This window comes from Oncorhynchus mykiss, chromosome 8 (assembly GCF_013265735.2).
Source record: "Oncorhynchus mykiss isolate Arlee chromosome 8, USDA_OmykA_1.1, whole genome shotgun sequence".
Taxonomy (NCBI): domain Eukaryota; kingdom Metazoa; phylum Chordata; class Actinopteri; order Salmoniformes; family Salmonidae; genus Oncorhynchus; species Oncorhynchus mykiss.
In genome coordinates, this window is record NC_048572.1 from 46,792,462 (window position 1) to 46,804,985 (window position 12,524).

General features: G+C 40.3%; 1 protein-coding gene across 4 annotated transcripts in view; it reads right to left on the bottom strand.

The window, feature by feature from the left end:
• The window catches only part of pex5lb (peroxisomal biogenesis factor 5-like b), a 151,342-nt gene extending 140,634 nt beyond the window's left edge, over positions 1 to 10,708 (bottom strand). For 3 of the 4 annotated variants that reach the window (XM_036985507.1, XM_036985508.1, XM_021612661.2), the window contains exon 1: positions 10,251 to 10,707. In XM_036985507.1, coding sequence (XP_036841402.1) covers positions 10,251 to 10,265 — 15 coding nt within the window. In that variant the 5' untranslated portion in view covers positions 10,266 to 10,707. Of the gene's footprint in view, positions 1 to 10,250 lie in introns of all 4 variants that reach the window. The other variant, XM_036985505.1, reaches the window with a different exon arrangement.
• Positions 10,709 to 12,524: the final 1,816 nt, after the last annotated feature.

The following is a 12,524-nucleotide window of genomic DNA, read 5'->3' on the forward strand; positions in this document are numbered from 1 at the left end:
AAAAGCCTTTTGACACTTATGAAATGCTTGTAATTATACTTCAGTATTCCATAGTAACATCAGACAAAAATATCTAAAGACACTGAAGCAGCAAACGTTGTGGAAATTAATATTTGTGTCATTCTCAACTTTTGGCCATGACTGTACAAGAGGGCCAAGCAGCAATCTACCTCACCAAACAAAGTGAGAAGAATCAGTGCACCACATTGAAGCTGCCCAGCAACACCCGTTGGGGTGGTGTTGTCATAATGTTTGATAGTCTCCTGGAGGGGAAGGTGTCTCTGGCCATATCACAGTCTGCCGATATGAACAGCCCCATCAAGAGGATCTTCCTGGATGACGTATTTTGGGAGAGAGTGGTAAGCAGCCTGAAACCTATAGCAGTAGCCATTGCACAGATTGAGGGAGACAATGCCATCCTGTCTGATGTTCAGACTCTGCTTGCAGATGTAAGAGAAGAAATTCGTACTGCCCTGCCCACTTCACTGTTGCTCCAAGCAGAGGAAACTGCAGTTCTGAAATACAACAAAAAGCATGAAGACTTCTGCCTGAAGCCCATACACACCTCAGCGTACATGTTGGATCCCAAGTATGCTGGCAAGGGCATCCTGTCTGGTGCAGAGATCAACAAGGCCTATGGTGTCATCACTACCGTGTCTCGCCACCTTGGCCTGGGTGAGGGCAAGGTTCTTGGCAGTCTGGCGAAGTACACTTCCAAGTAAGGGCTTTGAGATGGAGATGCAATATGTCAGTCGTGCCAACATATCTCATCAGCCACCTGGTGGAAGGGACTTTGTGTATCTTAGGCTCTTTCCCCTCTTGCCTCCATCATCCTCCAAATCCCACCAACATCAGCCATTTTAGAGTGCAACTGGTCCTTGTTTGGAAACACACCAGCTGACCAACACAAGGGTTGAAAAATTGGTGGCCCTCTGGGCAAATGTGAGGCTTTTTGAGCCTGGCAACGAACCATCCTCAACAAGGCTGGAAAGTGACAGTGAAGATGAGGCCTCAGAGTCTGATGTTCAAGACGTGGACATTGAGGAGGTCCAGGGAGAAGAAGACATGGAAGCCTGACAGGAAGACAACCAAAGCTTTAGTTTCTAGAGTATAATTTTACAGATGTATGTTGAAAACATTTTTAGGAGATGGAATGGATCATTCAATATTCCCTTTTGTGTTCAGTGAAATCATCCCATGATATGGTAAATATATCCAGTGCAAAAAACATGGTATTAATATTAATATGTTTCTGTTAATTCCCACAGACAATTTCCACCTCTGAATATTCCCCAAAATGTGCAACCTTACATGTGAGGTAAAGGAATAGATCAATCTAGGGGGACTGAACAGGGAATCATGCACAGACAGGTTATAGTATAGAGAAGAAACAAATAGCCTACATGCCTGCCCTGGGTCAAAACACCAATACACGTGCATGTAAGAAGCGAAAAGGTCTCCATTTTCACCATGATCAGAAATTAAATACTTGTGAGGATCAGTAATAAGGACCAGTAATATAGATTCTCATTGTTCCAACTTTGTTCTAACTTTCCATTACTGTGTACAGAATAGCTCTAGTAGCACTTGTGAAATTTGTGTTGTGCAGATAATGCACCACCGATATTTAGAGCAGGGTTACTCAAAGCCGAGCTTTGCAAATTAATTACTTAAATATCATACAATGTGATTTTCTGGAATTTTGTTTTAGATTCCGTCTCTCACAGTTGAAGTGTACCTATGATAGAAATTACAGACCTCTACATGCTTTGCAATTAGGAAAACCTGCAAAATCGTCAGTGTATCAAATACTTGTTTTCCCACTGTATATACATTTTTGTAATAATGACAATTGCAACAATACTGAATGAGCAATGAACACTTTTAACTTAATATAATACATATTATGGGCTTTTGGATGGGTGTTCTTAAGGTGATTCCACAGGTTGGTGGTATTTTTTGATTTAGCCGTTGCTGACCCCATGCTTACATCTTTATCACAAATAAGACACCTTGCTTTCCCTGGTGCCAATTCCATGTAATAGTCCCACACTGGTGCTCTGCTTTTCTCTGCCATCTGTAAAACACACACACAGCTCTGAAGTGACAATGATACTGAAGAGTCTGCTTAGGAGACAAATACTCTCAACTGTTTGAATAAAAATAGAGCTTAAATTACCTGTGATGAATGTTGAAAACAAAAACTGTAATTTCTATATGCAGGAAATCATATTTTAATAATGGACTACCAAAGTGCTAGTCATAATTCCCATGACACCTTCTAGCAAAATCTGAAAAGCGGTTCCTTCATTAATTTATTCCATAGGATATTTTTAGATTCACTTAAAATAAGGTCTGTGTTTCGTGTAGGATTACACCACCTTGCCAATTTTATAACTGTGTAGATATCCATAGGACAAGGTAACTCTGATCAATATTGGCTAAATATAAGCGAAGATTTAAAAAAATTGTAGTGGATTTATGAAAATATTTTGACAAACGTTACCTTATCCTAGTGAGATTTACACGGGTATCAAAACTCCAAGGTGGTTTAAGTTTGCACGAAACACAGACCTTATTTGAAGTAGATCAAGACTTTCTCTATGGAAGACATGAACGGTAAAATAACGAAGGAACCCCTTTCAAGTTCAGCCGCAAGTTATTACAGGAATTATAACGCGTCGACTATCTCTCTAAACCATATACCTTTGACTATTACGAGCCTGCTGCTGCCTACCACCCCTCAGTCAGACTGCTCTATCAAATCATAAACTTAACTATAATAAACACACAGAAATACGAGCCTCAGGTCAAATCCAGAAACTATCACCTCGAAAACAAAACGTTTATTCCGTTCTGTATTTTATCTAGCGGGTGGCATCCATGATTCTAAATATTCCTGTTACATTGCACAACCTTCAATGTTATGTCATAATTACATAAAATTCTGGCAAATTAGTTCGCAAAGAGCCAGGCGGCCCAAACTGTTGCATATACCCTGACTCTGCGTGCAATGAACGCAAGAAGTGACACAATTTCACCTGGTTAATATTGCCTGCTAACCTGAATTTCTTTTAGATAAATATGCAGGTTTAAAAATATATACTTCTGTGTATTGATTTTAAGAAAGGCATTGATGTTTATGGTTAAGTACACATTGAAGCAACGACAGTTGTTGATTGATTGGTTTTTTATAAAGATACGTTTAATGCTAGCTAGCAACTTACCTTGGCTTACTGCATTCGCATAACAGGCAGGCTCCTCGTAAGGCAGGTGGTTAGAGTGTTGGACTAGTTAACTGTAAGGTTGCAAGATTGGATTCCCCCGAGCTGACAAGGTAAAAATCTGTCGTTCTGACTCGTTCCTAGGCCGTCATTGAAAATAAGAATGTGTTCTTAACTGACTTGCCTAGTTAAATAAAGATTAAATAAAAGGTGTAGAAAAATAATAATAATAAAATCGGCGCCCAAAAATTCTGATTGTTATGAAAACTTGAAATCGGCCCTAATTAATTGGCCATTGCGATTAATCGGTCGACCTCTAGTTTCAATGCCATGACAGAGGGTATCACGTCTGCTGCAGGCGCAGTTGATGAGCTTATTTCTCCAGTCAGTTGTTCGAATGGAGCTAGCTAGTGTGTTCAGGTTTAAATGTTTCAAGCATGTTCTCAAATGCCATTGAAATGGCAGCAGCGGTATGACAACCAGCACATATATGAGCATGCAATACGACTTTCCTCAGTACGAAATCCTCCACCACCCACTGTGCTATCAGACTCAGCATGTTCATGGGGCTGACATCGCTGGTCCAAATGTCAGTCGTTAAGCTAATAGCAGTGATGCTATTACTGTGTAACTCCGGTAGGGCAACATCTGAAAAACAGCACACTTGGTAGTGTGTACAGGTGCTCGACCAGTCGGTGAAAGCCAACATCACCCACGACAGAGAAGGGCAATGAAATCCATTATCTTGGCGTTGTCTCGCTGAAATTTTCTTAATCTTTCAAATGACTCCTCGAGCCACACAGCAGACGTTGTGGGCTAGGTTAAGAATGCTGTGTTGCATGTGTAGCGCTACATTTTACGTGGCGTCATTGTCATGTGCCTACATTATATAGGTATGCACGTCAGCTTTGACATCGGTTTTGCACATCAGCGTTAAACTAGACATACATCGGCCGATTTCCGATAAGTTGACCAATATATCGTGCATCCCTAATCATGACATAACAATCTGATTATTTATTACCAATGATCAGAAAGCTTCTATTTGCATATGGATCCTCCTACTTTGAAGGGGTAAAGTCTACACCCCTCAAACTCAACTCTGGACCTCGAAGATAGTTCCACTGCATTTTTCCATTGTTCCGCTCTAATCAGGAACTGGTTTAAACCAGGGACGCCAGCTGTGTGCAATTAATTATCAGGTAGAATAGAAAACCAGCAAGCTCAGGACCTCGTATGGTAAGATTTGAGTACTCCTGGTCTAGACGATCCTATCCACCAATCAGGGCTGTGTATGTAAATATTTACAGTTGCATCAATACGCCCACACGATCAGACTGGGCATTTTAAATGGCAAAAGGACGCTCAGGGATATAAATAATAAAAAATATATTTGGAGTTATTTTCATGAACAGTGACGATTTAAAAAATGTAATGTAAAAAAAAAAAGACTGCATGGGGGGGGGGGGCTTTAAGTATTGTACAGATTGTCCACTTATCTGACTTCAAGGTTCTCACTGTCTCGTCTCAGTATTCAGGTGTATTTGCCCCTCCACCCTGACATCAGTATACTGTGCATTGAGTACTCATGTTCGTGAGATAAAACTTGCCTGCCAAATAGTGTCCCGTCATCATTTTTGCATGAGCTTGGTTTGAGGAGCATTGCAATATAGGAGGCTAGCATATGATGTATAGTGACAAAAAATGCACTTCCTTGGAATCTTCCAACAGACATGAATCAAATGCTGCAAACCTATCATGTTTGCCAACTTTTTCATCATATTCAGTCAGGGATCGTTACTCAAGATAATTCTTATCTAGTTTAAGTCTTTGCCTTGGCAAAATGCTTTTAAAAGATTAGAGCGCATAGTGCACAAAAAGGGATCTAAAAAGGCTTAAAGTGAAGTATCTGTAGCGCTAAATGTAGCGCTACACTTGCAACACAGCATTCTTAACCTAGCCCACAACGTCTGCTGTGTGGATCGAGCAGTCATTTGAAAGAATAAGAACTAGTTTCCATTGGCCATCCTTGAGATGTTTCTACAACTTCAATGGACTCCATCTGTGATAAATTAAATTGATTGGACATGATTTGGAAAGACACACACCTCTCTATATAAAGTCCCACAGTTGACAGTGCATGTCAGAGCAAAAACTAAGCCATGAGGTGGAAGGAATTGTCCGTAGAGCTCCTAGACAAGATTGTGTCCAGGCACAGCAGCATTGAAGGTCCCCAAGAACACAGTGGCCTCCGTTCTTCAATGGAAGAAAACTGGAACCACCAAGACTTCCTAGAGCTGGCCAAACTGAGCAATCAGGGGAGAAGGGAGGTGACCAAGAACACAATGGTCACTGGCACCGCTTCAAAGTTCCTCTGTGGAGAGGGGAGAACCTTCCAGAAGGACAACCATCTCTGCAGCCCACCACCAATCAGGTATTTATGGTAGAGTGGCCAGATGGAAGCCACCCCTCAGTAAAAGGCACGACAGCCCACTTGGAGTGTGCCAACAGGCACCTAAAGACATGAGGAAAAATTATCTTTGGTCTGATGAAACCAAGATTGAACTCTTTGGCCTGAATGCAAAGTGACACGTCTGGAGGAAGCATGGTGGTGGCTGCACCATGCTGTGGGGATGTTTTTCAGAGGGAGAGACTGGGAGACTAGTCAGGCTCGAGGGAGAGATGAACGGAGAGATCCTTGATGAAAACCTGCTCCAGAGGAGCTCAGGACCTCAGACTAGGGTGAAGGTTCACCTTCCAACAGGACAACGACCCTCAGCACACAGCCACGACAATGCAGGAGTATTTGTACTTATTATGGATCCCCATTAGCTGCTGCTTTAGGAAGAGCAGCTCTTCCTGGGGTCCAGCAAAATTAAGGCAGTTTATACATTTTAAAACATTACAATATATTCACAGAATTCAGAACACACTGTGTGCCCTCAAGCCCCTACCACATATATACAGTACTAAATCCATGTCTATGTACAGTGTGTATGTTATCATTTGTCTGTGCCAATGTTTGTGTTGCTTCACAGTCCCCGCTGTTCCATAAGGTGTTTTTTAAATCTAATTTTACTGCTTGCATCAGTTACTTGATGTGGAATAGAGTTCCATGTAGTCATGGCTCTATGTAGTACTGCACGCCTCGGTCTATTCTAGAGGTTGACCGATTAATCGGAATGTCCGACAAATTAGAGCCGATTTTCATAATCTGCATTTTTGGACATCGATTGTGGACGATTTATTTTTTACCTTTATTTAACTAGGCAAGTCAGTTAAGAACACATTCTTATTTTCAATGACAGCCTACGAATGGTGGGTTAACTACCTTGTTCAGGGGCAGAACGACAGATTTTTACCTTGTCAGCTCAGGGATTCGATCTTGCAACCTTCTGGTTCCTAGTCCAACGCTCTAACCGATAGGCTACCTGCCGCTTCTCTGGAGTGATGAATCACGCTTTACTAGTCCAACACTCTAACCACCTGCCTTACATTGCACTCCACGAGGAGCCTGTGTGGCAGGATGACTACCTGTTACGCGAGTGCAGCAAGAAGCCAAGGTAAGTTGCTAGCTAGCATTAAACTTATCTTATCAAAAACAATCAACCTTAACATAATCACTAGTTAAACTAGTAAATATCATCATCAGTAAATATGAGTTGCATATAATACTTTGCCAAACGGGTGATGATTTAACAAGCGCATTCGCAAAAAAAAGCACTGTCGTTGCACCAATGTGTACCTAACCATAAACATCAATGCCTTTCTTTAAAATCAATACACAAGTATATATTTTTAAACCTGCATATTTAGTTAATATTGCCTGCTAACATGACTTTTAACAAGAGAAATTGTGTCACCTCTCTTGCGTTCCGTGCAAGCAGAGTCGGGGTATATGCAGCAGTTTGGGCCGCCTGGCACGTTGCGAACTGTGTGAAGGCCATTTATTCCTAACAAAGACCGTAATTAATTTGCCTGAATTGTACATTATTATAACATAACATTGAAAGGTTGTACAATGTAACAGCAATATTATGCCACCCGTTAGATAAAATACGGAACGGTTCCGTATTTAACTGAAAGAATAAAACGTTTGTTTTCTAAATTATGGTTTCCGGATCCGACCACATTAATGACCTAAGGCTCGCATTTCTGTGTGTTATTATGTTAAAATTAAATCTATGATTTGATAGAGCATTCTGACTGAGCGGTGGTAGGCAGCAGCAGGCTTCATTCAGTAAGCATTCATTCAAACAGCACTTTTGTGCGTTTGCCAGCAGCTCTTCGTTGTGCTTCAAGCATTGAAGTGTTTATGACTTCAAGCCTATCAACTCCCGAGATTAGGCTGGTGTAACTGATGTGAAATGGCTAGCTAGCCAGCGGGGTGCGCACTAATAGCATTTCAATCGGTGACGGCACTCGCTCTGAGACCTTGAATTAGTTGTTCCCCTTGCTCTGCAAGGGCCGCGGCATTTGTGGAGCAAAGGATAATGATGCTTCGAGGCTGGCTGTTTTCGATGTGTTCCTGGTTCGAGCCCAGGTAGGGGCGAGGAGAGGGACAGAAGCTATACGGTTACACTGGCAATACTAAAGTGCCTATAAAAACATCCAATAGTCAAAGGTATATGAAATACAAATGGTATAGAGAGAAATAGTCCTATAATAACTACAGCCTAAAACTTCTTACCTGGGAATATTGAAGACTGATGTTAAAAGGAACCACCAGCTTTCATATGTTCTCATGTTCTGAGCAAGGAACTTAAACGTTAGCTTTCTAACATGACACATATTGCACTTTTACTTTCTTCTCCAACACTTTGTTTTTGCATTATTTTAACCAAATTGAACATGTTTCATTATTTATTTGAGGCTAAATTGATTTTATCAAATCAAAGACAATTATAATAACAGACAGAAATACGAACCTTAGGTTATTAATATGGTAAAATCCGGAAACGATAATTTCGAAAACAAAACGTTTATTCTTTCAGTGAAATACATAACCGTTCCCTATTTTATCTAACAGGTGGCATCCATAAGTCTAAATAGTGCTGTTGCATTGCACAACATTCAATGTCATGTCATAATTGCGTAGAATTCTGGCAAATTAGTTCGCAACGAGCCAGGCGACCCAAACTGCTGCATATACCCTGACTCTGTGTGCAATGAGAGCAAGAGAAGTTACACAATTTTCCTAGTTTAATATTGCCTGCTAACCTGAATTTCTTTTAACTAAATATGCAGGTTTAAAAATATACACTTGGGTATTGATTTTAATTAAGGCGTTGATGTTCATGGTTAAGTACACTTTGGTGCAACGACAGTGCTTTTTTCGCGAATGTGCTTGTTAAATCACCCGTTTGGCGAAGTAGGCTATGATTCAATGATAAATTAACAGGCACCGCATTGATTAAATGCAACGCAGGACAAGCTAGATAAACTAGTAATATCAATAATATCAACCATGTGTAGTTAACTGGTGATTATGTTAAGATTGTTTTTTTATAAGATACGTTTAATGCTAGCTAGCACCTTACCTTAGCTCTTTGCTGCACTCGCATAACAGGTAGTCAGCCTGCCACGCAGTCTCCTTGTGGAGTGCAATGTAATCGGCCATGATCAGTGTCCAAAAATGCTGATTACCGATTGTTATGAAAACTTGAAAATTGACCCTAATTAATTGGCCATTTCGATTAATCAGTCGACCTCTACTCCCCATCCAACCTGACAGCGTTTGAGAGGATCTGCAGAAAATAATGGTGGAAACTCCCCAAATACAGGTGTACCAAGCTTGTAGCATCATAACCAAGAAAACTCAAGACTGTAATCGCTACCAAAGGTGCTTCAACAAAGTACTGAGTAAAGGGTCTGAATACTTATGTAAATGTGATATTTCCGTTTTGTATTTTTATAAATTAGTAAACATTTCTAAAAACCAGTTTTTGCTTTGCTTTGCTTTGTAGTTATGGGGTAGTGTGTAGATTGAGGGGGGATTTTTTTTAAATCCATTTTAGAATAAGGCTGTAACATAACAAAATGTGGAAAAAGTCAAGGGGTCTGAATACTTCCCAAATGCACTGTAAGAGGGAGTGCTAAAATGTGCTTTCAGCAGGCACAGTCATGATACCTTAGATGTTGATAAGTGGTCCACTAATAGAAACCAAATAACGACTCACTCTCAATAAAGAAAACAGCAAGATAAACTGAAGTTTAAATCATTAAAAGATAAATTGGTCTCACTCATTGAAGTAAAGGTTGTGGGCATTCCCTGGCTGGTTCGTATAGACGGTGTACAAAACATTAACACCTTCCTAATAATTGAGTTTGCAGCCCCTTTGCCCTCAGGACAGCCTAAATTGGTCAGGCATGGACTCTACAAAGTGTCAAGACTTCCACAGGGATGCTGGCCCATGTTAACTCCAAAGCTTCCCATAGTTGTGTCAAATTGTATTAATGTCCTTTGGGTGGTGGACTATTCTTGATACACAAGAGAAACGGTTGAGCATGAAAAATCCAGCAGCGTTGCAGTTCTTGACTCACTTAAACCAATGCGCCTGGCACCTACTGCCATACCCCGTTCAAAGACAAATCTTGTCTTGCCCATTCAACCTCTGAATGGCACACATACACAATCCATTTCTCAATTGTCTCAAGGGTTAAACCCCCTTTATCAGGTCTCCTCCCCTTCATCTACACTGATCGAAATGGATTTAACAAGTGACATCAATAAGGGATCATAGCTTTCACCTGGTCAGTCTCATGGAAAGAGCAGATGTTCCTAATGTTTAGTACACTCGGTGTTACATGTTATTACTCTTGCAAAAACTACTTAATGTCTATCGTCATTCATCTTATGTCCGCACAATTTTTTTTATAGTAATTCATTTTACTTCCATAAAATGTCCTCAAGCAGTCTGTGGGCTATAGAATCACAGTTTTTTTACTAGGTTATGTAGCCTACACGTGCCATTATGGCGTGAAAAACTGGCTTTTGGAGGACTGCTTTTCAAATCGTAAGCTTACCTGCACCTGGTACATAATTCAGTCAAACAGGATTGTTGAAGTCGAATAGGCTAGTTCAGCACTTGGTTGCTGAACCTTTTCACCACAGAAGGCTTTGACAGGCTGTCCCTTGCTCATGGAGTTCACTGAACACGGAGTTGACGCTGTTTTCGTATCCTGCTAGCTGCTACCCCATCGGCGAAGAGAGGTCCCGGACCATTAGTCAACGATCGGCGTTTCTCAAACCAGCCAAATTACTCACAAACTAACGTATTGATTCGGCAATGAGCCCGGGTCATGTTTCCAATATTTACACAATTGTAAATAGTATTAGTTTCAAAATTGCAGCAGCATTGCGCTCGGGGCTATATTTTTTAGTAGGATAGAATGAATGGAGCTTCGGTTGTCCCAACCCCTGAAGAGACAGCGCACTCTCGCTCTATGCGACTCGTCCGCTGACGTGCCCTCCGGAAATGAACGAGAATACAGCCCGAGTCAACGTGAGATGTCGTTAACCCGACATGGTCTTTTGAGAAGACGCGGCAACATGAATATTTTATGACATTTCATAACAAGTACTTGCACACAGTTGTGTTTTTACCCCCCCAAAATGATATTCTACTATTTTGCACTGCAGACTGACACGTGTTATGAAGGTTATAAGAGCCTAAAAGCCAGCAAGATTCCCATGTCATCCATTTGTGCTTTTCAAAGAAATGGAGAAACAGAGCAGAATCTATGTAATTTTCCACTAGTCTACCAGAAGTGATAAAGAGTTAGGTTTGAGTGAAATCCCTTTCTAAGAATCATAAGTCAACCTCTCAACTGAGGCAGCCTAATCAATTTAGTCCTTGTCGGCAGTAGCTGAGATGTAATTTAGCCAAAACATGCAACCGTGGAGTGCAGGCAAGCTAGTGATGGGCGTTTCGGCTCTTTTCAGTGAGCCGGCTCGTTCGGCTCAGCTCACCAAAAAGAGCCGGCTCTTTTGGTTCCCAAACGGCTCTTTAAGTCAAACAGTTTGCGATAGTTTGACTATGATTGGTGTTAAAACAATTCTAATTAAATTGTTAAATGAAATCATACTCTACCTTAAGCACAATGTATTTAAAAATGCATTGGTTTGTTATGAAAAAGGATGCTATTAAACATTTGCATGTGAGCTGAGCTGGTGGAAGAACAAGGCCTCTGTCTACCGACAGCTTACTAAAGTCATGACAGGGAGACTCTGCATAGTGGCCTCATCTGTTCCCTCTGAGAGTCTTCTCAAAAACAGGACAAATAATTACTGAGAGAAGAAACCGCATCAGCCCTTCGAAAGTGAGGCAGCTTGCATTTCTGAATGCAAATCGCTCATAAAAGCAACATATGGTCAGCATTGCTGTGTGCTGCTGGTTATAACATGGCAATAAAGAAGAGACAGAAAAGAGGGACCAGTTTAATGTTTTAAGTGGGATGCTGCAGTTTTGCACATTATTATTTATTTTTCTTTGATATGGTGCAATATTCTATTATTATGTTGTTCAGATTGTATTCATTTTGAATTGTTACATTTATATGCACTTTGTTTATAAACATTAAAAAAGTTATACTTTAAATGTACATGTGTAATAGCATCCTGCTTTTTTACATTCATTTCAATTTGTGGGATGCTGTAGTTTTGCAAAAAAAAACATTTTTTTTGATATGGTGCAATATTCTATTATGCTGTTCAGATTGTATTTGTTTTGAATGGTTAGATTTATATGCACATTGTTTATATACATTAAAAAGTTATACTGTAAATGCAAATGTTTAATAGCATCCTTTTTCAAAACAAACCAATGCATTTTTAAATACATTGTGCTTAAGGTAGAGTATGATTTAATTTAATAATTTCATTAGAATTGTTTTAACACCAATCATAGTCAAACTATCGCAAACTGTTTGACTTGAAAAAATACAAAACATATTTTTTTTAAAAGCCGTTTGGGAACCAAAAGAGCCGGCTCTTTTTGGTGAGCTAAGCCGAACGAGCCGGCTCACTGAAAATAGGCGGAATGCCCATCACTACAGGCAACCTTGTACCAATTTGCTCAGACAAGAATAGGAAACAGTCTGATTAAGTCCATTGAACTGAGAAATTGACTTTCCCTATCCCATAATTATTTACTGTATAAGATCTACTTGTGCAGTGGCAAGAGAATATCAGGCATCCCAATGAAACTGATGTGGAATGAATGAAATGTGCTCTCTGTATTTTGCATAACATGTTTGTTTTTATTGGTTTATTTGGATCCCCATTAGCTTTTGCCGAAG